The sequence below is a fragment of the Cynara cardunculus genome (assembly GCF_001531365.2).
Source record: "Cynara cardunculus var. scolymus isolate 2C chromosome LG 2, CcrdV1, whole genome shotgun sequence".
Classification (NCBI taxonomy): Eukaryota; Viridiplantae; Streptophyta; class Magnoliopsida; order Asterales; family Asteraceae; genus Cynara; species Cynara cardunculus.
Genome location: NC_037529.1, coordinates 67,691,806 through 67,716,969, shown reverse-complemented (window position 1 = coordinate 67,716,969; position 25,164 = coordinate 67,691,806). Strand labels below are relative to the sequence as shown.

The following is a 25,164-nucleotide window of genomic DNA, read 5'->3' as shown; positions in this document are numbered from 1 at the left end:
GATGAAATCGTTTAGGGATGAACGGGTTTAAAAGTTTTTAAGAGTTTTAAAAGTTTTAGCCAAATGCGTTATAAGATAGTATAGATTAGATGATTTATTTTTCGAATCTATTTAAAGAAAAAAAGTGTTTTGTTAGTCATAAGTCAACTTATAAGTTTGATTACTACTGGTATCATTTCAATAAGTTTCGATTTTTTTTCCCAATTATGTCTTTAATGTGATGCTATAATCCATTATATGTGATACTAAATCAGAGACGCAAAAAGCCTTTGGCATGACCTAGGTCACGAGCCAAATCGTCTACACATCATCAGGTCCCCTGACGTTCTCGTGTTTTTGTAAAATGGAGGTGTTCACGTTTGAACCTCCACCTACATGGATTAGATACATGTGAGACCAACTTATTTTCATGAGACTCAGACTACAAAATAACACTGAATCTTTACAACAAAAATTGTGAAGGTAAAGAGAACCCCGAACCTTCACAGCAAAAACACTGTGAATGTTTCTTTCACGGTATTTTCCTGTAAAGGTTAGTATTATTTAAGTGGTCTTATAAGTCTCACAAAAATATCCTAGTCTCACATGATCCCAGTTCTCTCTCTCTCTCTCTCTATATATATATATATATAATACTTAAATTAGTATATTATACATATGGGGAAAGGGCGGGTTAAGGAATACATCACTGGCCCGCAGCCGGTACCCGTTTTTACAGAAAATCACCTTCCCCGAACAGGACAGGTGAACCAGCTTCCCAACGAGTAGGAGCAAATCACTAGGGATGAGACTCGAGGACCGTATTCCCGAACCGAACCGGAACTGAATGCATGTTATCGGTTCGGTTATTGGTTCCACTATTACTACAAATTCGGTATTCGGTATGGGTACCAAGATTTTCCCAGAAAAAAAACATAACCGAACGAAAATTTAAGGGGTCACTTGACTTTTGGTATTCCATCTCTATCTTCTCCTAAACAAATCCACATCTTCTCCTAAAACCTTCTTCATAACTATTACTTTGATCAAATCAGCCTTATCACCATCAATCATTCAAAAATCAGCCCTATTATTTTGACTTTCGAACACCTCAAAAAATCGACCCACTATCACCATCAACAAAATTTGCACCTCCATGAATGAAACTCAAGCAAGTTTTACATACCACAAGTTATTTCGGTCCTAAGTGGTCCTAGTACCGATTTTCCCGTCCCGGAACCAAAACCGAACCGGTACTGAATTTGTACATACGGTTCAGTTCAGTCCTATAAAAATTCCGTACCAACCATTTCGGTACCGGTCTGTTACCTATCTCATCCCTAACCATGCCTACTTTTAGTTCATTTATTAGCTACTTGTTACCAAACACGACTAGTTCATCAACTACCTTATTAGCTAACAACTACCCTACCAGCTAGTTTGCCAAACATAACCAAATTCATTCTCGTTCATATAACCAAATTCATTCCGGCGCATAATCTTTTCATTTCACAATTCGTTCACAAAAACATAAGACACGATTAAGATATATAAGGAGGATTTAAAACCGGAAACAACACGCGGAGTTTAGACGAAAGAGACCATCCTTGGTGGTAAATGGTAATGTAGGAGTGAAACAGATGAAAGGAAATTAAAGCTGAAAATTGCATCCTCTACAAATAGTTTACAATCCCCGATAAAAGGAAAAATAGTTTCTTTCGGTTCTTTATGAATTACTGTTTTTATGATACACTATAACTATTGCACGAAAAAGATCATGGTTTTGAGAACATGCCTTGAGTTAACGAGGAGAAATCGTAGTCTTTGGCGGATTGGGAAGCGGGTGTAGATGATAACGGAGAAGCCGCTTGTGGTTTAGATGCGCCGGATGGCCCCATGTTGTTGAAGGATGGATTTTGTCCCATAATTCCAGGTATTGATGCCCCAGGAAATGCCGTGCCGTTGGTAGTGGCATTTACGGCGTAAATGCTATAAGAAAAAATAAGCTGATTAGTGTCGAGATTTCAACTATAAAGTGATGGTATGTAAATGCGTTCACGATTCTTATCAGTCGGGAACAAGAGAAGTATCGCTAGATAATATGGTCAACTGGTCATGTTTGGTAAAAACTAGCTTATAAGTTAGATGATAATGTAAAATAACGTAAAAAATATGTTGAAAATTTACTTGGAAAAACTAAAGGGGCATAATTGGAAAGAAGTGGGAACCCCCCCCCTCCTCCTAGTGCGGAGTTTATTAAAGCTAGCTTATAGCTAACTGAACGAGACTTCTTCAATAAGCTAAAAAACTAAGCTAGTGTGGCAAACATGGCCCAAAGCTTTCTACCAATTTCCGAATGCTTTCCCAAACCATGATTACCTGAATGCATCTGTCCTAAAGCATTAGTGCCTGTTTGATTTGACGTGATGTTTTTGAGGGATGCGGATTTCATGGAAGGATTTGAAATCTTTGGTGTGTTTGGTATGTAGGATATGGAATGGAATTGAATTTCATTTTTTATAAATAATTCATAAAGACAAGTTATAAAATACTATATTACCTTTTCATTAATTGATTTTTACAAACAAGTGTTTTTAACACATTTTAATACAACAAATCCTATGAAAGTCCATGAAATACAAACTATCCCCATGGGATTTCTAAATCCCATGTTCGTGGGATTTCATTGAAACCCGGTGATTTCAATTCCGGGCTCTTCTTTAAACCAAACGCAGGATTGGAACAGGATCCAATTCCAAATCCCACAAACCAAACGAGTCCTAATGGTTTTTCGCTTTTACATGTGCCAGTTAAAACATAGACGAAAAGACACGCAAGATATAATTATACCTGGATGTTGGAACCTGAAATGAATTCCCAGCTGGATTTGCGGCTCCCATGTTTCCCATCTAGTTCAAGCATGTAAAGTAATATGGTGAGAGCCCAAGCAAACTCTCTTTTCTTCAACTATTCTTTTTGTAATTAATAATTATATAAAAAAAATATTCATAAAAAGGCAGCAATATGACTCCAGCAACCATAAACCCAAAACACTGTAAATAACTTTTATACCTGCTGTAAATATTTCTCCAGTTCATCTTTTCCAGGAGCTGGCATTTGCATTCCAGGGAATTGATAGCCAACATTTGTCCAGTTTTGATTGGACGAATTTGTACCACCAGATACCTGCTGTTGTTGCCCATTCCCAGCAAACTTTGGCAAACCACCTGATTTAGCTGCAGCAGCCATAAGTAGGTACTGCTGTTGAGCTAGCATAGCAAGTTGCTGCTGATGAAGAGCATATGGTGATGTATTATTACCCTGTTACCATACAAAAGGGATTCTAAAATCAGTTCTCATCCATGGTGGTTACCCGAAAAAAGAACAAGTGTATCTTGAAATAAAAAAAATATGCTAATATGTTCGGTTAGGGTGCGTTTGGTACCCAGGCAGGACAGAACAGAACAATTGTTCAGTGTTTGGTAAGACATAACTCAACAGGGTAGAACAGATAAAATGACCAATTTACACCTAATGAATTATTTATATACTTTGATTAATTTATGCAATTCATTCAATTATAATAAAATAAATATTTTTTATAACAAAATATATCATTAAAAAGTTTTCGTCTAAGACAATTAAATTGACACCAAAATAAAAGGTTCATGTAGTTTCCAATTTTTATTTTATACCTTTTCTATATTATTTTCTTATTATTGATATTTAATAAATTACATAAATTAATTAAAATATAGAAACCATATAAAAATAATAGTTTAAGGATAGTAAAATGAAAGTTTAAAGAGCATAAAATATGATAAATAAAATTTAAAGAATGAATAAAATGTAAAGAGGGAGGTGTATTTGATATTTTAAAAGAGAATTAGGTTTTATTTTGATGTTATATTGGTAACATATAGGTCTATTCCACCTTGTTCTATGGGGTGGGGGTCGAACACGCTATGTTCCTGTCTGTTCCACATAAAAGTCCGGTCAAACATGGAACAGTGATCCATGTTCTATTCTGACCAGTGTACCAACCCTTACAGGCATAACTAGATCATGGAGAATAAACAGGCAGGCCAGATCCTATTGATGGTAAATAGTGATCTAGTCTGCCCGTTTATTCTCCATGGTTATGTTGATGGCAAATAGTGATAGAAACCATAAGGTCATTTGCCCAGCGGAATCCAGGTTAACGGTAAAGCCCACCCTCCCAAAAGGTCAAGGGTTCAAACCTCACCAAATGTGAGGAGTATGCGTAAGTATTTGCCGTACATAATAATCGGAACTAGACAAGTCATCCATTCTATAAACTATACCTTCTCAAAGAGGCTCATTATATCATTTTTAACATCCTTCTGAGGCTTTTCTGATGCATTAGGTTGTGAGAAAAGAGGCGGATCTTTGAATAGATCTTCTATTCCAGAAGTGGGCTTGGCCTTGTTATCAACAGGTTTTGTAAGGTCTGTTGTGCCGGTGCTTGATACTTCTACAGCGGCTATAAATACAATACGATGAAAGTCAGCATGGTTCATTTCAACATTATAAACATCTGTAAGCCAAAATTCTGAAAACAGGGTGTTAAATAATACTCTCTCCGTCCCAAAAACAAATGTCCACATTTCTATTCTAGTTTTCCCAAAATAAGTGCCCACTTTACGAAAGTAAATGCCTACCTTCCAATTCTACCCTTATTTATGAAATGGCGAAATTCATTACTCTCTGTTATTATCTATGAAGGGCAAAATTGCCATTTAGTTAATTAAAAAGTGTAATAGTTACACATTCTAAAACTTTGTGCCTTTTTCTTTGTGGACATTATTTTGGGACGAAGGGAGTAATAAAGTGGAACCATCCCCACACCCCCTAACTGACCATATAATAATCTCTCCATCCCAGATCAAGCTATATTTCCTTTTTATTTAGGTTGTCCCACATTATTTGTGTTCTTTTCCTTCAATAGGAATGATATCATGCCACGGTTCTTAAACTACCCCACATATGCGACAAGAAAGGTGAGACACCAACATTTTTAGGATATGTTAATTGATGATTATTGGCATTTGGTAAATCTATATTAAGTTATATACGGCCCAAGAATATTAAATGTCATGCTCATATCCAACAAGGACAATCAAGGGCCCTTTACCAAACACTTATCAGGTAAGTGCTTACCGATATCACTTATCTTAACGATTGAGAATGGTAAGGACCAATAATCTTACCGAGTAAAAAGCATATCAATGACCGAGAGTCTTACAGTAAGTGAGGGAAAAGTCTCTTACCCGGTAAGCTTTTACCCAGTTTAAGATGCTTACCATCCATTTTGATGGTCGAAAATGTTACCCGCTAAGGTAATTGAGGGTGAATTCTCTTGTCGGTAAAGGCTTACTCGGTAAGAGTTTGGTAAACGGCCCCTCACTCTGGACAAAAGGGAGTCATAATAACGACAACAGAGAACTGTTACTACTCACGAGAACTCGCTTAAGTACATCTAAGGAAACGAAAGACATACATTGGAATCCTGCCCATAGATTATCATCCGTAGAAGCTGCTTCTTGACCTTTCTCAGTAGGACCATCGTCCATTGAAAGCATGTCAAAAAGATCAGTTGCAAAATCAACTTTAGGAGGAGAGACAGTTTCAGCAACCTCCTTTACCAATTCAGCAGAAGGAATTGCTGGCTCAGCTTTCTGTATCACCTGTTGAGTCGAAATATATTAACAAAATTGCTTAATATAGAAGGAATAACAAACACATAATGATCCCAACATATTTAATAACTTGCCTAATGTAGAAGAGATGGCAAACACCTACATGAATCCCATAGGATTGATCGTACAGGAAACCTTTTAGTTCATTCAGTAGATCCAAACCAACCCCACCAAGCACAGTTCATATAGCAAAAAGAAGTGTAAAACTCCATTGATGTCACAGAAGCATGTCATAAACATCATACTTCAAATAAGAAATCTGAAATTAACTATTGAAGGTTCTATGGACATTTAAGATGGTATAACAGTTTCCTACTTACATACAGGGGTGTACCTACATTGATTGATACAGTGGCACGGGCCACCACTTCATGGCTCTATCGTAAAGGAAAAAAGGTACGTTTCAGAAGGGTGCCACCGTATTATTTTGTTGGGTGCCACCATATAGTTTTTGAAACTAAAATTTAAGCACAAGACTTTGATGGCGAAGATGGTTAATAATGCTACCCTTGCAGAAAAGGCCCAGGTTCAAGTCTCACCGGTGTCAAATTTGTTAATATTTTAGCTTAAATTTTGGTGTTTTTTTATATACCTCTTGTGTTTTTAAAAAGATGTGTAGGCAGACTCGAACATGGGTCTCTTCTATGGAGGGACAAAGAACCAACAAACAAAGCTATACTAATATTGTGAAATTTCTCTTTAGCTACTTTTTTATAGTTAAATTTTGCCACCACTTAAAAAAAATTCTGGTTTCCATGGAGTCAGTCTAAACTCTGTGACAAGTGGAACAGTAACAGATCTTGGTTATTACATTACTTTGACTTCAACTGGGTGTGTGGTGCAGGATCGGCACCCCTTTCTTTTGTCCTTCCCCCCGATTTTTTCCTAAGTAGTGGTTCCGCCTCTGCTTACATATATCTTAACACTAAACCTTTCACTTCTGAATAAACACAAAAATAAATGTTCACTTCATAGTTCATTCACACCCATAGGCTTGTATTGAACATCAAATCACAACAGCGGTGGCTGCTTGGGTAGTCTTAACTTGTTCCAGATTATGTGGATACTTCCCACCTCCAGCATCTCAATATGATGATATAATATATGATCAGATGGTATGAAGTTTGCACATTACATCACCTGAAATGCTACTTCTTGAAAGACAAACAAATAATTCAAACAAATGAGCTTTAAGTCATGTCCTTGTGGTCAATTTATTCCCTAGAAGTACATTCTTGCCTAGGCCTTGAATCTAAGTTCAGCCAGCATCGATTTTATAGCATCTAGAACGAAACACTATAATTTGTAAGCAGATATAGTTCATAACTTAGCTAACCATAGATAAGCACTTTCCCTCACCCCCCAACTGCAAGTTATGTGACAAGCAATGCTATTTAGATAGAACAGTATGCCGGGCAGTAGTTAAACAATAACAAGTTAACAACTTGACATACAGGTTCAGGTCCTTTTGGTGGCACACGAAGACTGATTCTTGCACCAGGGGTGCTGCTCTTTGTAGTATGTGCTTGATAGCTCTTCTTTTCACCAGCAGGACTCTCAGAGTAGCCGGTGCCTCCAGTTTTCTCAACAGGTCTTTGCCACTGCACGGCGCCTTTTTCTTCTTGCACGGCAGGAGGTGAAATTGGTCTTCCATCCTTAGCAACCCATCTTTTGTCCTCATACCTATAAACATAGGAGTATAAAAAATGAAGAGAATGAAGAAAAAGAAGCATCGTATTACATCAAAGGCAACGGTTCTTGTAAGTACTAGAAGGTACATACTTTGCCCGTATGAAATTTTCAATGCCAACTCTATCATAATTTGGTGGCAGCTCTGCTTCCCAATAACTATTTGACTTCTCATTTCCCATAGCTGAGCACAAAGAGAACGTCAATCCATAAGACATAATTATAACTCCTTCCACTTATTTAGTTTTAAATCTTCATCAAACACATTCACGAACTCAAGAAATAGGAGGAACATCGGTCTTACACTGGATAAATGCAACCTGCTCGGGAAGCCATGTGTCCAGTGTAGCTGATCTCACCTGCGGAGGGATGCACCAATAAATAATGAAAAGAACAAACTCGTATTTCTGTTAACAGGTGATTTGATCTTAAACAAATGAACATACTTAAGGAAGGGAGAACACAAAGGCCTAATATTAGTAATCACAAATGGATGGCGTTCAAAAACTGAGCAAATTAGATAACTCAACATAAAAAATGAAATGAACCACTTGCAATGCAATATACTTGGTGATATCATAGACTCTTATTGGTGTCATGAGACAAGAAATTTTGTTTGTAAAGGCCACTCCTTGTGATGAAATGGAAATGATAAATGTACACAATTGGAATGCAATAATCAACCTGCAACACTTACGATCATAATTTGGTATCAAGGTACACACTCACTATAACTCTTGACTGTTGCTACATAATGTACCACCCAATAGAAAATTTCTGCTGGCCTGAACACATGCAAACAACCACTTTGACTTAAAGTTCAAGTCCTGGTAGATGTGTATTAGTCTACATGCGATATGAAACTTTTTCTATGTACCCTGTAGAATTTCGACCCTTATGTGGCACATATTATGCCTCATAACCTTCTAATGCGGAATGTTATACCCCCATTCAGTAGTCATTACTCTTGAATGCTCTACTTTCTGTACTGAGGCTGAGTGAGAGAATCTGGATGTGAACTGTGAAGTCTATGTATATCTGAACATGAGCCATACACACAGGTAGTATATTTGATACCAATTTCTTTCTTGTATGCCTCAACACTAAGAATGCAGACCAAGCAAAATCAGCATTATCTATTTTGGGGTAGCATTGGCTCGTGATATGGTATGAGTATATGATACGTTTTAATCCGTAAATATGCAATTGACGGGAATAGTCTCATTCAATATGTTATTTAGATAGTTGGGTTCATGACAATTTGAAATGGTATAATTCAATACACTCTAGTCTTCTGTGTGTGTGTATTATATAGACACAAATTAAGTTTCCCCTTTGACTTTATTTGAATTTCAATTGATCTGACAGATAGATTTACCTACTAAGATAACAGAAACTTTTTTCTAAATCTGTGGGTTCTCTTTGACCCTTGGCTTGGATATCTAACTATCTTAAACTTAGTTGCATTTCTAAAACAAACTGTAAAACATTGTTGTAAACACAAAATTTATTCTATCAACTTTCCATTCAAATTGCATGTGCTTCTTCACCCTCTAGCCCGTCCCCCCGCCCCAGTCCCACTTTCCCTGTGTTCCACTATCCTCCCCAATGCCTTCATGTTCTCGAGGACACTACACAAAGATGGAGAGAGACTATAGAAACTACAATGGCAATACCAGACTTCAAGAAAATCATCCGATGAAGTATATCACTCAAATTCAAGTACCAAAGAGATGCAACACCCTACATTTTTCTTAGATTGGTCCATAAATGGTTAAACCCTAGCTCTTCATACCTGTTCTGATCCATGTCATTTGCTTTTCAAGGTCCCTTACAGGGCCAATTAGCATGCAAGCACAACAACAAACTAGACAAACGCAATGAGTCCCACGTAGAATAGGGTCTAGGGAGGGTGAGATGTACTCTTGAAATGATGGGGGCTTTCTTTACAGCCACATCCACATACGACACTAATTGGAAATGAAGGTTTTGCACTAATAAATTATTACCTTTGATATGTGCACCCCAAGGCTTCTGTGGATTCCAGAACATTGCATGCATATAAAGATGCCTAGATTCACACTAGCCCATCGAGGACCTCTGCCATGGAAAGGTCAGGATTAGCAGTTGATGTACAGAAATAACTAAATTGCAGGCCACCTTGATTAATGAATGTCATAAATGCAGCACATACTTGGTTTTGCAATCAGCACATTCCCTATTCTCCGGATGTTTAAGAAGTCCTTCTAGTATCTGGAAACAAGGATCACATAATATCAGTTGATTTGCAGCAAAAATAAGTCTCGGTGCATGAAAATGTGCAGAAGATGGAGAATGGGAGGTATTAAAGAGTGGCAGGACAGAAAAGAGCAGGGGGAACGAATGAAAAAGAAAGCATGAGTCATGACAAAAACCTGGTCCAAACACTTATGCAACCTTAATGATAGAAAGCCATTTTGGAGGAAAATAAGGGAACTCTATTATTTTCACATTGCAAGTTTGTATATGCAGACGAGAGTTCACTTTTTTTAACTTTTAACCCTGCAATGCTGAATGTTTATGACCAAATCAACCAATGAGGATGGTTTGTCTTCCATGGTTTCTATATTCATCATCCAATTATCTCATTTTGGTAGCATTAGCATTAAATATTAATGGAGTCCATCTATGTCGTAACAATCCCATTCTTTTGATTCAAGACAACTTACTACACTGTTTTCGAGTGAAAATTCACCTTGAACAAACATGAACCAAGAGAAACAATACAAAGTCGGGGGATAGGGAGTTTGTATGAAATATAATTGTATCAAGCCCTTGCAAGATTCCTACCCACTCTAACACGCCTTCAAATTTACAGAGTACAGTCTATATCTCAGACAGGATGTGAGAATGGAAAGTAGTTTAAGTAATTGAATCAACATCATTAAATGATCTTTTATCATCCATGGTCTGTTCCCTTATTACATTCATTGATGCCTTAATCCCAGGATTCACAGTTATAGCTCATTAGTTAATAAAAGCATGGGCTGCTAAACAATCAAAAGAGACTATTAATGGAAATACTACAAATTTAGAGGACTACAAAAAAGGTTTAGAATTATGACCATCGATCACAAAATTTTAACAATTAATTTTAGATAAATCTGTCATCTAGTGTCCCTTACACATGATATGAACCAATATACTAACCATCCTGTTCTTGTTTACCTACTACTTTTACGAAGAAAAAAAATGATCTGAGGCTACACTTGAAGAAGATACAGATCTCCGAAACTACTAGTCAAAATCCTAATAAAAGTTGCAAACAAAAAATCGAATAACCAAAGGCAACAGCTTTCATACAATTCCAATAACTCCAATGCTACTGTAGCACCACACGTATTCAATGTTTACAGAAATCAGATCAGCTCATTTTAAATCAATAATAATACTAAAAACTATCAAATATTTTCAATAATACTGTAAAAATCAAACAATCAATCATCAAATTAAGAATTAAACCAACATAATACAAAATTAACCACAGATCAAGTGACAGAAGATGGAGACGAGACCTTTCTGTGCCTAGCATTGAGCTCCTTGGAGACGCCGGCCTTCTCGTTCATATTTGCCGATAAAACTAATAAAAAATAGTGATTCCTGTGGACGTTGAGATCTCTCCGTCTGAAGATTTGGATCACCGGAGACGACGTAGGGAGAGAGATGGGATGGGGGTTTTGATAATTTAGTCGTTCTTTTTCGTCTGTTTTTGGGGCGAGCGTGTGAAGAGAATTGCTAGTTGGGTATTGAAGCTGCGTATCTACCATCTTGCACGAGTGAACCTTATTACTGCTGATGAAAAATCTACGGCAGCAATTTACCTTTTTTACGAAGGAAAACATTAGAATTATGGTTTTGGTCCTTCTGGTTTTGTGAAAAACATCAAGGACGAATTTTGTAATTCTCACCAAACTACAAGGACCAAAATCGTAATTCATACGGTTTATTTATGGATTGTTTGGTTGGTTTTCTATGTCATGTATTGATGATTGTTATTGTGGATTAAGTTGTATGTATAAATTGAGAATTTTTTTGTTTTGGATAGTTTTTTGATAGATGGAAGAAGCTTGTTTTTTGGTTAGAAGAGAAAGGTTTTGAAAAAACTTGGTTTTCTACATAAAGTTTCATCTTGGAAGCTTACTGAATGAGTCACTTTTTATATCATTAAGTATGGGGGTGTATAGAAAACCGTCAACCTCCAAAACCCAAACTGCTAACAACTCAATTAAACTCACCATGCAAAACCGTCAACCCACAAATCGGCTAATTAGGAGGGTTGAAATTGCGTTAGCCAAAATCAACCCAACCCAGCCAACCCACCGCTAATGTATATTATTTCGATAAAATTCTATATTATATATATATATATATGTGTGTGTGTGTGTGTGTGTGTGTATGCGCGCGCACGCATGTGCGCCCCCCCCTAATCAAATGAGAACTGTTTTATTTGTGGTAATCGTGAGATCTAATTTTAACCACAAATCAAAGATTAAATTAGAAAACTAATAATTTTGGTAATTTTAACTTAAAATATTAATTAAGGGCATTTTAGGGATTTTATAAATATCCTCTCTCATCTTTCATCTTGCCTCTCTCCGGCGAACCTTATTTCAATGAGCCTTATTCTGATGAACTTTATGTGAACACAAGATACACACTGTGATACCTACAAACAATATTCACTGTGATATCCAGATATACATGAAAATAAAGAAAATGCACATTATGATACATTTAATAAAACAAACAAAATACATTATGATACACGTGAAACATTGTGAACGTTATCACTATGATACACTTTAATTCACAAATGTCTTTAAATACGATTTATATTAGGTAATTGATATACTGGGTAATTAAATTTTCCTTCTAAAAAGTTTAATTAAATATTTTGATTAGTTGTCAAAAATACCATTTTAGCTTATTTAAGAAATATATTTACATGTATCAAACGAGTCATTCACATTAGATCTTACGGTTACCACAAACTAATTAATTATCCCTTATACGAGCCCGTATATATAAATATGTGTTTGTGTGTACAGCCTCAACCAAAGACATTATGCCTCCTTATTCCCTCAACACGGGTATATTGAAACAATTTATTCCCTTAACACGGGTATATTGAAATAATTAGATCGAGCATTGTTGGACGCCGTTGAACACTGTTATATTTTTAAAAAAACCTTTAATAGTATGTACGATGTCTTGTTATTGATTTAATTCTTTTAATAGTATGTACGATGTCTTGTTATTGATTTAATTCTTTTTACTGATCTAAAAAAATCCGATTAAGCCTAAAAAAACTTATTAAAACAAATATACTCTTTTTCAACCTCAAAACCTAATAATACCCTTTACCAAGTATTAGAATTTGAACTTTAAATTGTAGGAGGCATTCATAAAAATGAACACCTCTCCAAAAATAAGCGTATGCCACTTTATACAACGAACACACGGTATTCTTTAGTAAAAGGCGAAAGAATAGTTCGCTTTGTGYTCATTGCATGGCTGCGTGATTATACCATTAAGCTGAGGCCCTTCTTTATTCAACTGCTTTGACCTCCACATTTGCCTTCACCATCCGATGTGGGATTCACCACATAAGTCACAAGCTCCATCTGTGCCGGTGTGCTACTCTCTGCCCTTTGAAGGGTTCAAAACAGACTCCACATTTGCCTTAACCATCCGATGTGGGATTCACCACACAAGTCACAAACTTCATTTGTACCGGTGTGCTACTCTCTGCCCTTTGAAGGGTTCAAAACAGACTCCATAATTTCTAAGTTCTTTTACTTGTAATTTTTATGAACGAATCTAATTTAGAAGAAATAAAAACACATTTACAGAGCTAAAATTGGATAGGGGCCGCGCGAACGCAGGCCCCCACTGTCACAAATTATGATGTAGGCTCGATCACTTGGACCGACCTTAGGCAAGCACCCCTCCAAAGTGCAATGGAGGTCACAAACCTAGACCATGAGCCTCATTGATCACCCATTGATCCCATCCAGGTAAGTGAGGTTTCAGTTGTACAACAACTTTCTTAAATAGGATTGAACATGGCTACATGTTTCATTGTGACATCAATGTGGGACAAAATGGAAGCTTTCTCAAACAAAATTTAGTTTTTTTCGACCTTTTTTTTTCCGCTAACAAAATCTTCAAAATGAAGAGAGAAAAATCGTTTTCAACTTAAAAAAAGATTGTTGTATTTTTCGACTGATTACTATACAGAAGAATAATCAAATTTCTCTGTTTATCCTTTGTTTCCATCCATGGAATTAGATCATGTATTCATGTTTATCTATTCACCTGCTATCCTTCGTCTGTTATCTTTCTCAAAATCAAACAAAACAACTGATTTTTCAGTTCGAAACACAACTCAATATTAAAGATTATCATTTATCGGATGGGTCCTTAAATACTAACAAATCTTTTACAGCCCCCAAAATATGAACCATTTGGTAGAGGGTAAATTAGGATTAAAAGGTATTAAGGGATACGTTTACCACTTCAAATTTCAGATGACATTTAGAGCTTTTAAGCTCTTGTTTTAGAAAATAAAACAAACATTATTAATACCCAAACATCTGAACGAATCAGACTTCAGATATATTAAGAGGTAATTTTGAAAAAAACAAACAACCCATAAATCTTTCTAGCCCATTGTTGTGCAGAAGAATTGTCAAAATTTTCTTTAGTCAATCTTTGCTTCCAACACTCAAAATATCGATCCATAAATTCAAACAACGTATTAATCGATTTCAAATATATCCGCTACCCTTCCGCTATTATTCCAGCCTTTATTATGTTATATCAACCTTTATCCAAACACATAAAAATGCTCATTACCAATACAACATCATCATAAGCAATATCAAACACCCTCTAAATATTATAATTTAAACTATCAATTTTAGAGGCATTCATAAAAATGAACACCTCTCCAAAAATAAGCGTATGCCACTTTATACAACGAACACACGGTATTCTTTAGTAAAAGGCGAAAGAATAGTTCGCTTTGTGCTCATTGCATGGCTGCGTGATTCTTCCAATAAGCTGAGGGCCTTCTTTATTCAACTGCTTTGACCTCCATATTTGCCTTCACGTTCCGATATGGGACTCACCACAAGTCCCAATCTCAATCTGTGCTGGTTTGCTACTCTGCCCTTTGAAGAGTTTAAAAAAGACTCCACATAATTTCTAAGTTTTTTTTTTACTTCATTTCACACCCATAAATATAATTTTTATTTTATATATGTAATTTATTTTAAGCAGTATTTAGAGCCGTCTATTAGCATCTTAAAGCCTATTTACTAAACAGATGAACATGACGAAGATTGAGAATCTTACCCGATAAAAACAATGTCAAGGACCGAGAGCCTTACCCGATAAGTGAGAGTCATGACTCTTATATGATAAACGCTTACCAAAATCTTACCCGGGTAAACTTTACCAAGTCAAATTATTTTATCGGATGAATATGGTAAGAACCAAGAATCTTACCCGGTAAGAGCGAAAGCAAGTACCGAGAGTCTTACCCGGTAAGTTAGGGTGACGATTTTTACCACTGTTAGCGTTTACCGGGTAAATTGTTCCATACGATACGGTTTTGATGGACTAAAATCTTACCGGGTAAATAATTGATTGTGTTGAATTTTACCGGTAAGCACATACTAGGTAAACATTGGGTGAACGACCCCTAAATCTTGGTTCTGAACAAGGATCCCAAGAATTTGGGACCAATTTTACTCGCACTTGAGGCTCGGATTTATATAGGCCACCTCAATAAAGATCTATCTAATTTCTTTCAAAATCAGATGCAACTATTTAATTTCAAAATCTGTCGATCAAAACAAAACCGACTTTTTGATATTCTTCTCACTTTGTCATTTTAAATATTTTGTTTGTTTTAATTTACAAGGTTTTTAATATGATATTAAATTTTATATCGTTTATTATTCATTTAAGATGATTTCTATGCAGTTAATTGTGGCGATATCTCGGATAGCGAACATTAGCAAAATAAGGGTGGTCAGATTGCAGTTTAAATTGCGGTAGCGCAATTATCGGTGCAATTTACCGCAATTTTGACCGATATTTAGGGTCAATTGTGTTAGATATTAATGCTACTTTTTTTGTTTTTTTTTGGGGGGGGGGGGGGACGATGAGCTTTATTTTCAGTCTCTGTTTTTAGATAGTTGGGCATTATTCCGGTCTTTCTTTTTTTGGGCTTTATTTTTCTTAAGTTTAATCCATTAACATAAGTTGGAAGAATTAGGTTTCTCTATTGCTTGCGATTATCTCGTTTATGAACATTTCTTATTTTACAAATGATATGTTTATATAGGCATATTATATAATTCTAAGAAATATGAACTGCTATTTTTAAACCGATATACTGCCGCTATAACCGCTATTTCAAATATCGGTCTCGACCGCAATTTTGTATTTTCACCGCTATAATAGCATAGGATGATCTACATTTCTACTGTGGGCCTAAAAAAACCTATAAAAAGATTGGGACGGCCCTGACATCACTAATAACTCAATATCATTTCCAACAGATTCACTGAAATAGAAACAAAAGAGATTTTATTCTTAATTTTGCTTCAACAGATTATTTATATTGTTTTTAAAATAAAAAAACAAGATAAAACTTCAAATTTAAAGAACTCTCAAAAACTTGATCTGATGAGAGAGGCCTGATATTTTTATTCATTCTCAGTAATAAAAATGGGTTATTTTATACAAATCAAACGGACTCAAAGCATCTCATACAGAGTTAGAATCTAAAGAATGTATTTGAATTAAGAAAACTGTAGACTTCCCTTCTGGTTTACCGAGCTTATCTATGTGGAGAAAATAAGTCTGTCAAAGTTCGTTAACAATCACCCTCTCTCGAGCATGAAAAAAATACCATATTTGTACAAATGACAAGCGCACGTCATATTGTACGTAAGCTGATATCTTTGTTTAGGTTCTCGCAACTATTGAAGGATGACAATCAATCTCATGTTGTTTCGAGAGTCCGAAACAAAGTATCAGTCTATGAACTAAGCCAAGGATAAAAAGCAATATATGCACCACATGATGTACCTTTCTTTGACCGAGAGGATACGTTGCTAAATGCTTCGGCAAATGATTTTTAAGTATATAATATTTATCTATTGCAAACGTAACTTACACACATTCACCTTTATTGTAGATTCGTTGGATCGGCGTTCACATCTAAATAGACTAAAGGGTTGTTTGACAGTTGTTGAATGCTTTGGTGCAGAATGATTAAGAGACTCTTGTGATATAATGCAAAATAAAATTTAATTGTCTTCGGGCGCTGAATGATCAAGGAAAATTCACGATACAAAATCATTTAGAGAGTTTTAAAACAATTAAGAGACATTTTTTGTCAAACAAAAATTCCCCTCTTAATATAACTATTAAGATATAAACAAACAACCACTAAACCATAAAAAAAACCAACCTTCATATTATAAATTAAAAAAAATGAAATAACATTTAAAGAGCTAAAATTGGATAGGGGCCGCGCGAACGCAGGCCCCCGCTGTCACAAATTATGATGTAGGTTCGACCACTTGGGCCGACCTTAGGCAAGCACCCCTCCAAAGTGCAATGAAGGTCACAAACCTAGACCATGAGCTTTATTGATCACCCATTCATCCCATCCAGGTAAGTGAGTTTTTAGTTGTACAACAACCTTCTTAAATAGGATTAAACATGGCTACATGTTTCATTGTAACATCAATGTGGGATAAAATGGAAGCTTCCTTAACAAAATCTTAGTTCTTTTCAACCCTTTTTTTCCCACTAATAATCTTTAAAATGAAGAGAGAAATCTTTTTCAACCTAAAAAAGACTGTTTTATTTTTTGACTGATTACTGTATAGAAGAACAATCAAATTTCACTGTTCGTCCTTTGTTTCCGTCCATGTATTCATGTTTATCTACTATCATTCATCTGTTATCTTTCTCAAATTCAAACAAAACAACTGATTTTCGTGTTCGAAACACAACTCAATATTAAAAATTATCAATTATCAGAAAGATATCCTTAAATACTAGTATATTTAATACTTTGATAATATAATTAATAATAATATTAAAGATCTTTATCCTCCACAAAGAAACCTCCTAATGGACAAGTCTCAATCACTCTCCCTCGGTTCGGATTACAGGCTGCAACTCGCCTGCATGAAGCCGGAATCGCTAGTAATCGCCGGTCAGCCATACGGCGGTGAATCTGTTCCCGGGCCTTGTACACACCGCCCGTCACACTATGGGAGCTGGCCATGCCAGAAGTCGTTACCTTAACCGCAAGGAGGGGGATGCCGAAGGCAGGGCTAGTGACTGGAGTGAAGTCGTAACAAGGTAGCCGCACCTTCCAGTACGGCTGGATCACCTTCTTTTCAAGGAGAGCTAATGCTTGTTGGGTATTTTGGTTTGACATTGCTTCACACTCAATCACTCTCCAATATATAATATTTACATACGACAAATACAACAAATAAACTCACATACTTCTTTACCAAAGATTCTTTAAACTGCAATTTAAACTGCAAATTGTAGGAAACATTCATGAAAATGAACATCTCTTCAAAAATAAGCATATGCCACTTTATACAACGAACACACGGTATTCTTTAGTAAAAGGCGAAAGAATAGTTCGCTTTGTGTTCATTGCATGGCTGCGTGATTATTGAAGGAGGCCGAGGGACTTACTTATACCATCTCTTTCCGCATATTTGCCATCACATTCCGATGTGGGAATGCATCTGGTGATACAACAAAGTTAAAAGAGCTCCACATAAAATTTCCAATTTTATAAGCATCTCATTTTTATCCGTTGGGTCACATTTCACATCTATAACCAGAATGGGCGTGTTATGGCAAGTAACTAAAAGAAAACAAAAGGGGAAGTTTATTCAATAGTAGAAGGGTATACATGTAATGCAGCAAAATACATCTTTATTTAATTGTTTGGTTTTATTTTTTGTTTCTGTTGATGTTATACAATTTATGAGGTTTTGAAAAAGATAATATTTTTTCTTTTAAATAAAAATAAATTTGAATACATCATAAAATTTTGAAAAAATATGTTGATATTGTTATCTAACTAACTATTTAAAAGTTCTCGTTATTTTGTACAATTTCTTTAATTCAATTTTTTTATTATATAATTTAATTTAGGTCAAGTAGTGAATTAATTTATTTTTGGTTTAACTATAAATTTTTATAAAGATAATGACTATTTTAAAACTCAATGATTGTCCTAAATATATTTTAGATTTTTTATATTCAAAATGAGATATTTATTCTATATTTTATTATGTTTATCTGCAATTAGTTACACAAATTCAAAAATTGAGCTTTAATAAGTTGACTAGACTTGTGATCTATTATATTCACTGTATGTTGGAACATCCGTCCTATCATGAATAATTCTTTTGAAAAGTAATATGATAGGGTCCCACATATCTGATTCAATTCCCTTCAGCATTTTCAGCTTTCTGTTGGTCTCGGAATGAATTACGGAACCTAAAGACTTCTCCTCGAGCCCGTCTAACTAGACAAAATAAGTTCCGTCAAAGTTCAACGACCCCCTTTTCGGCATGAAGGAACTCCCGTATCTCTACAACCAATATACGCACCAAATGTTGTGCGTAAACTAACATATCTACTTATGTTCCAGCAACTACTTATGGATGGCAAATGATCTCATGTTGTTTCGAGACAAAAGTATGCAATTCTATACATCGACGACTTAACAAAAAGAAGCGTTATGATACATATATTCATTAGAATTTCTACGAGTAGGGTCGATATCACCTCAGTCGACATCTGTAACCTCGGCTTCAATATCAATAATGGCTCGAGATGAAGCCTTCCCTGCAGAAATCAAGCGCTATCGATAAGTTGAAATCTTAAATAACATATAAACTCGGCTTATCGTCTGTACAGTACTTTTCTACATGAACGTTGATTCTTTCACATCGGTTACAATGCCTTAAAGAATGTTCTTCACATATTTTAAAACATTATTACAAACAAATCCTATGAAATACCAACTACTTCCATGGGATTTCAATTCCGGACTTTCCTTTAAACCAAACACGGGATTGGAATGGAATCCAATTCCAAATCCTACAAACCAAACGCGGGATTGGAATGGAATCCAATTCCAAATCCTACAAACCAAACGGGCCCTTACTTTTGGAAGTTGACCCGCTAAACTAAAACAGAAATGTTAACAGTTGTTTTTGGGACGGAAGGAGTATAACACAAGAATTTAACCAGTAATTCGTTAATCTTTTCAATATGTTTAAGTTGATTTTTGACAGCACCAATACCTTCCATTCTAACACTCATTTGTCCATTTTCAGCATATCTGAATCTCCAAAGCCCGGGCTTTTTGGGCAAAGGGAAGCTCAGATAGAAAAAAGCACTACTGCTAGTAAGATAGAGATCCTTCATTCCTGACTGGCAACAAGCTCTGTTTTGTTCTAATCACTTTGAGTACAAAATTTGTGCCCAAGCCTTCCGAACCCATTTTCAGTGAGCAGAAGACAAGGACACGTCCGAGCTTTGGGGTTGAAAAAAGAGCCCGATTGGGATTTTTGGGTCGGGCCCAGATTGGGATTCAGGCTCACTAGGACCGGGCTTTTTCAGGCACACGGGCCAGGCCTGGGATTGTTTTTTTTTTTGCATCTCTACTAGCAATGATATATAGAGAAGGCCACATAAAACACAATCAACAAGTAAAAACCATCATAGAAGTATTGGTCTATGAACATAGCAAGGCTTAAAAGCAGTATCAACACTAAAAGAAGTACCTTTTTTTGACCGAGAAGATAAGTCATTGAATGCTTCACCAAACGTCGTAGATTGGTTGGAGTATTTCATGGGATCCCTTACAAACTCGTCACCCACCACTGAGATCCAACATAAAATTCAGTTATAAGAAACGATCCATCAATAGAATACCCACAAAGATCACGTCAAGAAAATGGATTACATAACAGTTGTCCAACAATGGGTACAGAAAAAAGAATGCAACCAGCAAGTAAATGAATTTTGAACCTATCTTCACATTTAAATCGGCTAAAACGTTAGAAAAACTTTCAGTGTGGGGATATGCATGTTTTTTTTTATTAACCTGGATATCCAACCCGCTATGCGAGCCGACTAATCTCAGGGCGACCACCTGCTTTGCAGATAGCCCGGAGTCACCGCATTTGAACCTCCATGGCCACAAGGGATTTTTATTCCTCCTTGGATTTGAACCTGGGACCTACTGGTACTTTTGACCTTTGGAGTCAAGCTCAAACCAATCAGGCACCACCCTTGTGGTTGATATGCATGTTTTTGCTTTTCAAGTACCGATAAGATTTACCTATTAGAACCATAACAATATATTGTGAGATTGAATGTGATCCAAATGTTTTCACAACTTTTGGGCATTTGACCCTACAATAAATTCGGCTTTAAGGGATGCCATGTCCTAATAGATTGTTTTATACTACTTAAGTTTATAGGACCACACAATTATAATAAGATGTTAGAATGCATTTGGGCATCCTAACAAGTTTTTTAGGGCACTTTTGAAATAAAGTGTTACGTTAGTTTTTATGACACTTCTATGAACATACTCCCTTCGTCCCAAAATAAGTTTCCACATTATTGTTTTAGTTTGTCCCAAAATAAGTGTCCACTTTCAAAGATAATGTATATTTTCCCATTCTACCTTTAATTACGAGATGGAGAAAAAAAATTCTCTATAATTAAGGGTAAAATTGTCCTTTGTTAACTATAGAAATGTAATAATTACGCATTCCCTACAACTGTGTCCCTTTTTCATTGTGGACATTTACTTTGGACGAAGGATAGTATCTTTTTATAAGACACTTTTTTAAATAATGTTATAAAAAACTAATAGGACGCTTTTGTCCTAAAAAGTTATTAGGATGCCCAAAAGGGTTCTATCAACTCACAATTGTTTGGTCCTATAAACTCAATTAAGCAATCTATTAGGACATTTAGAGGCTGTTTGGTTGGTTTTCTATTAAGTTTTGTATGGATAAACTTGTCTGTGTGGATTAATTTGTCTACATAAATTGGCAAGGTTTGGGTTTAGAAGGGTTTTTTCATAGATGGAAGAAGCGTGTTTTTTAATTGGGAGGAACAGGTCTGGGAAAACTTGGCTATCTGCATAAAGCTCCCCCTAAAAGCTTACTGAATAAACCATTTTCTATATTATTAAGCCACTAGCAAACAGTCATCTATAGCTAACCGAATAAGTTGTGAGTCTCATTAAGCTCATTAAGCTGCTAACAAACAGGCCCTTAGACATAATATGACGTTAAAACCAATCTTGTGGTAGTGTGATCATTAATCAAAAGACTTTTATTAATGTATGTATCAAGTTGAACGTTGCATTCTTTTGGAATAGAAGGAAGACCCAAATGGTAAGTATGGGATCGTATCATCCAAAAAGAAGCACAAAGTTCGAGTCTTTTTACCTGAAAAAGGTTGACTACAATAGGGACACTGCTGTGGCTCATCATTTAATATCGATCTACAAAAAACGTTATAAAGACCAAGTTAGAAACAGGGTTTCATAAAAGCTTCAGAAACAAGAAACATAAGAGTCGGACCGGATTTCTTACTTAGGAACCTGAAATTCATTTCTGCAATTCGGGCACTGCACAAAAACCAGAAGACGGTCACCTCATTCCCATAACAAGTAACTACAAACACCGCCCTTGAGTGAGTGACCAAAAATCTGGTTTGGCCAGCTTACGTGCACCGACTAATCCCCCAGGTATCCACGAATGGCATCGAATCATTGCAGGTGAACCTCCATGGCCACAAGGGCTTTGGCAACGCCTGGATTCGAACCCTTGAGCCTTGACCAGTGCACCAGAACCCAAGTGGTTAATCTGGTTTGGTCATTTAGGATATGTGATTTTGCTTAAACATATGATTTTAAAGATTGGTGTGTTCCCATAAATTCAGATGATAGTTTAGCTATTGCTCAATCAACTTGTGAAAATGGCAAAAAGATTTAGGAGGGGTCTCTTCAGCCATGTTTGGCAACCATAAGATAGCTTATTTTTTGGAGCTTATTGAAAAAGTCTTGTTTGCTTTACCATAAACTAGCTTATTGAAACACTACTTGCTACTTGAAGTAGTGTTTCAATAAGCTCCGGGGCTTTTTCCACTTGTTTCCAATTATCCCCTTGCATTTATCCGATTGATTTGTCAACATAGCCTTCTAGGTCATTTCACATTATTGTCTAATTTATCAGTTGTTTTTACCAAACATGGCTAGTGTATCAACTAGCTGAAACTTATCAGCTAGTTTTCCGAACATATACACTTACAACGTATGTGACCACTGACCACAATGCTCTTAGGTGTTCGAATTTTTCAGAACTCCATGGACATGCAGGAGAGAAATGCTCAAGGCATTGAGGGGGAGGTCATAAGCGTCTATACCATGAAATAGCTTTCAACGGAATGAAAAAGAAATTTATGCATTATAAGCCTTAGACAACAGAAAACATTCTTGCCAGACCCATTGAGTATTCATAATGAATAGATTTAGAGCTGCTGATTATTCGTAATGAATAAATTTAGAGCTGCTGATATTCATAATGACTAAATTTAGAGCTACAAAGTTCGCTCGGTTTAAAGTGAGCCAAACTTACTTCGCTTTGAACCATATCTTTTCCTGCCCACCAGACAAGAACCCCAAAACCCACAATCGGAACAAGCACCACAAGAAGCTGCCATTAAAAATACAACAAAATTAGATCAATTAGAAACCACAAGTTGATGAATTCAACCACTTTTGATCACAATTAAGCAACATTAGATTTTCCATATTCAAATCCACTGCTTCAATCTTTAATGCTTATATTGAAAGCATTATTACCAATTTAGGGTTAAAATGCAACTTAATCGACACTATGGGTGTTCATGGGTTGGGTTGATCGGGTTGAAGGCATTTGAACATCCCAACCCAATGTTTGCGGTTTGCAAAATTTCAACCCTCAACCCAAACCATACAGGTTGGTCAGGTTGATACTTCGATACATCAATATATTCTCCTTGAATATGTTGTTTTCTCTACTCATAATTTCTTTTTCATCATCTCATTCCGTACACCGTATCCATACTTCTTCTTAAGTATATCACGATCAACTACTATTCTCAATTTGTATGTATATGTTCACATTTACTAAACATATATACGAATGAGTTATATAGAGATGGAGAAAGAGATAAAAAATATACTTATATGAAGAGGGTACGTGATGGTGTACTTGTCTAATCCACATACTAATAGAAACTTAACAATCGTATTAAATCCAAGAAATAAAGAGATATGGGGTTCATTCGGTTGGGTTAGGTTCAAATAACCGTAATCCAATTACAACCCAATACCTACAACTTAAAGATTTTACAATTCAATTAGACATCAAGTTGCTTCGGCTTGGGTTATTTCGTTTTAGGTTGGTTGGGTTTCGAGCAACCCTAATCAAACATATAGAAATGAAAAACGGAGTCTGAATTTGGGTATAAACATAATGAAAACACAGAGCATAAAAGAAACATACCCAAACGGAAACAATGGCATCAAGTATCCAACCAAGTTGGCCGGTGAATGAAAGATAAGTCAGGCCAACAGCCAAAGCAAGATTACCCAAAACCCTTCCTGTGCTGCCGTCGTCTCCTCCACCACCACCGCCGCCGGCACCACCATTGAATCCAAGATTATTAAACCTTACAAGAACTGCCCTCTTGTTCTTCTTCTTCGTTATCTTGTCATCAAACCGATATCTACCTTCGCTCAATGACAATTTACTACTGGAATTAAAACCAACATTAAACACTTGTCGATGATAACAACAAACGTATCTCCTCGCGAAAGAATTCGTGGGTTCTGGTGATTTTGTAGGGTAAAAGGTTATTCGTTTTGGGGTTTTATAATCTGTGATTTTGGTGACAATTTTGTTGGGGTAATCATAAGGTTTACCAAGTCTCTGTTTACTTGGTAAACAGGTTGTTAAATAAAGTCCTATTCTTTAGGATGAGTCCATTTTTATCTTAGTTTGTTAGGTTGCACGTTCTTTACTTCTCTTTGTATTGTACGGCTATTTAAAGCCCATCTAGCTACCAGTTAATAACAAGTCAGTTCATTTCCATATTGTTGGTTTCAATTGTGTGCTAAACGCCAGATTAACAAATTTGTGGGATTATCGTCGACATCATAGTGAACGTGAAAAGGGTTTATGAAAATTGGATAAAAATCATGGTTCGTCGAAAAGGGATAACGAGAAAGGGGATCTTCCGGATTCTTGAAGAAATATATAACCTTCATCTGTTCTAGCTTTCTTTTGGCTGAGCTAATAGCATGTCGACTGTTAACGGTAGAACAGTCCCTTTGACGGTAGCTTTTGATTTTTACCGTTAGAATTAGAGTTTAACCGTTTATCAGATTTATACCGTATAAGTATTTACCGTATAATATATCAATTAGCTAAAAAAATTCATATATAATAATCGAGGTTCTTATCTGTTACGAGCAATATAAAGAACCTGTTTGAACAAAATAGAGAACAAAATACCTCATTTTTTGTATTTTAAAGAATTTATTGGGGATGTTCTTATACACAGTTTTGACATACATAAACAAACCAATATGAGA

At 35.9% G+C, this 25,164-nt stretch overlaps 2 protein-coding genes and 5 non-coding genes across 7 annotated transcripts; all 7 read right to left on the bottom strand.

Annotated features, from left to right (window-relative positions):
• Positions 1 to 1,527: 1,527 nt before the first annotated feature.
• LOC112507640 (probable ADP-ribosylation factor GTPase-activating protein AGD5) lies at positions 1,528 to 11,153 on the bottom strand. Its single transcript, XM_025112293.1, has 11 exons — positions 10,943 to 11,153; positions 9,583 to 9,641; positions 9,398 to 9,488; positions 7,693 to 7,747; positions 7,482 to 7,572; positions 7,154 to 7,382; positions 5,501 to 5,687; positions 4,305 to 4,483; positions 3,052 to 3,300; positions 2,830 to 2,888; positions 1,528 to 1,968 (listed from the first exon to the last, which is right to left on the bottom strand). Exons 1-11 carry the CDS (start codon positions 10,991 to 10,993, stop codon positions 1,755 to 1,757), a joined length of 1,464 nt encoding a protein of 487 aa, XP_024968061.1. The 5' UTR covers positions 10,994 to 11,153; the 3' UTR covers positions 1,528 to 1,754.
• A 1,672-nt stretch (positions 11,154 to 12,825) lies between these two features.
• Positions 12,826 to 12,943, bottom strand: LOC112508348. Its single transcript, XR_003068722.1, has one exon. It is a non-coding gene; the product is annotated as a U5 spliceosomal RNA (small nuclear RNA).
• Positions 12,944 to 13,291: 348 nt separating this feature from the next.
• On the bottom strand, positions 13,292 to 13,452 carry LOC112508382. Its single transcript, XR_003068754.1, has one exon. It is a non-coding gene; the product is annotated as a U1 spliceosomal RNA (small nuclear RNA).
• A 903-nt stretch (positions 13,453 to 14,355) lies between these two features.
• Positions 14,356 to 14,473, bottom strand: LOC112508349. Its single transcript, XR_003068723.1, has one exon. It is a non-coding gene; the product is annotated as a U5 spliceosomal RNA (small nuclear RNA).
• A 2,497-nt stretch (positions 14,474 to 16,970) lies between these two features.
• Positions 16,971 to 17,131, bottom strand: LOC112508264. Its single transcript, XR_003068647.1, has one exon. It is a non-coding gene; the product is annotated as a U1 spliceosomal RNA (small nuclear RNA).
• An 892-nt stretch (positions 17,132 to 18,023) lies between these two features.
• On the bottom strand, positions 18,024 to 18,141 carry LOC112508347. The gene has a single exon (XR_003068721.1). It is a non-coding gene; the product is annotated as a U5 spliceosomal RNA (small nuclear RNA).
• Positions 18,142 to 19,154: 1,013 nt separating this feature from the next.
• Positions 19,155 to 24,862, bottom strand: LOC112507639. The gene is made up of 7 exons (XM_025112291.1): positions 24,705 to 24,862; positions 24,074 to 24,466; positions 23,162 to 23,239; positions 22,118 to 22,152; positions 21,971 to 22,026; positions 20,285 to 20,383; positions 19,155 to 19,340 (listed from the first exon to the last, which is right to left on the bottom strand). Exons 1-7 carry the CDS (start codon positions 24,726 to 24,728, stop codon positions 19,282 to 19,284), a joined length of 744 nt encoding a protein of 247 aa, XP_024968059.1. The 5' UTR covers positions 24,729 to 24,862; the 3' UTR covers positions 19,155 to 19,281.
• Between the last annotated feature and the right edge of the window lie 302 nt (positions 24,863 to 25,164).

Excerpts from the sequence above, each read along its gene's own strand:
- LOC112507639 (XM_025112291.1), bottom strand. The coding sequence starts at position 24,728 with ATGATGTCGACGATAATCCCACAA. Across the intron at positions 23,240-24,073 it reads ATGCCATTGTTTCCGTTTGG|CTTCTTGTGGTGCTTGTTCC; the intron begins GTATGTTTCTTT and ends TTTTAATGGCAG. Across the intron at positions 20,384-21,970 it reads TTGTAGTCAACCTTTTTCAG|TGGTGGGTGACGAGTTTGTA; the intron begins GTAAAAAGACTC and ends GTTGGATCTCAG.
- LOC112507640 (XM_025112293.1), bottom strand. The coding sequence starts at position 10,993 with ATGAACGAGAAGGCCGGCGTCTCCAAGGAGCTCAATGCTAGGCACAGA. Across the intron at positions 5,688-7,153 it reads CACCAAAAGGACCTGAACCT|GTGATACAGAAAGCTGAGCC; the intron begins GTATGTCAAGTT and ends TCGACTCAACAG. Across the intron at positions 3,301-4,304 it reads TAATGAGCCTCTTTGAGAAG|GGTAATAATACATCACCATA; the intron begins GTATAGTTTATA and ends GTATGGTAACAG.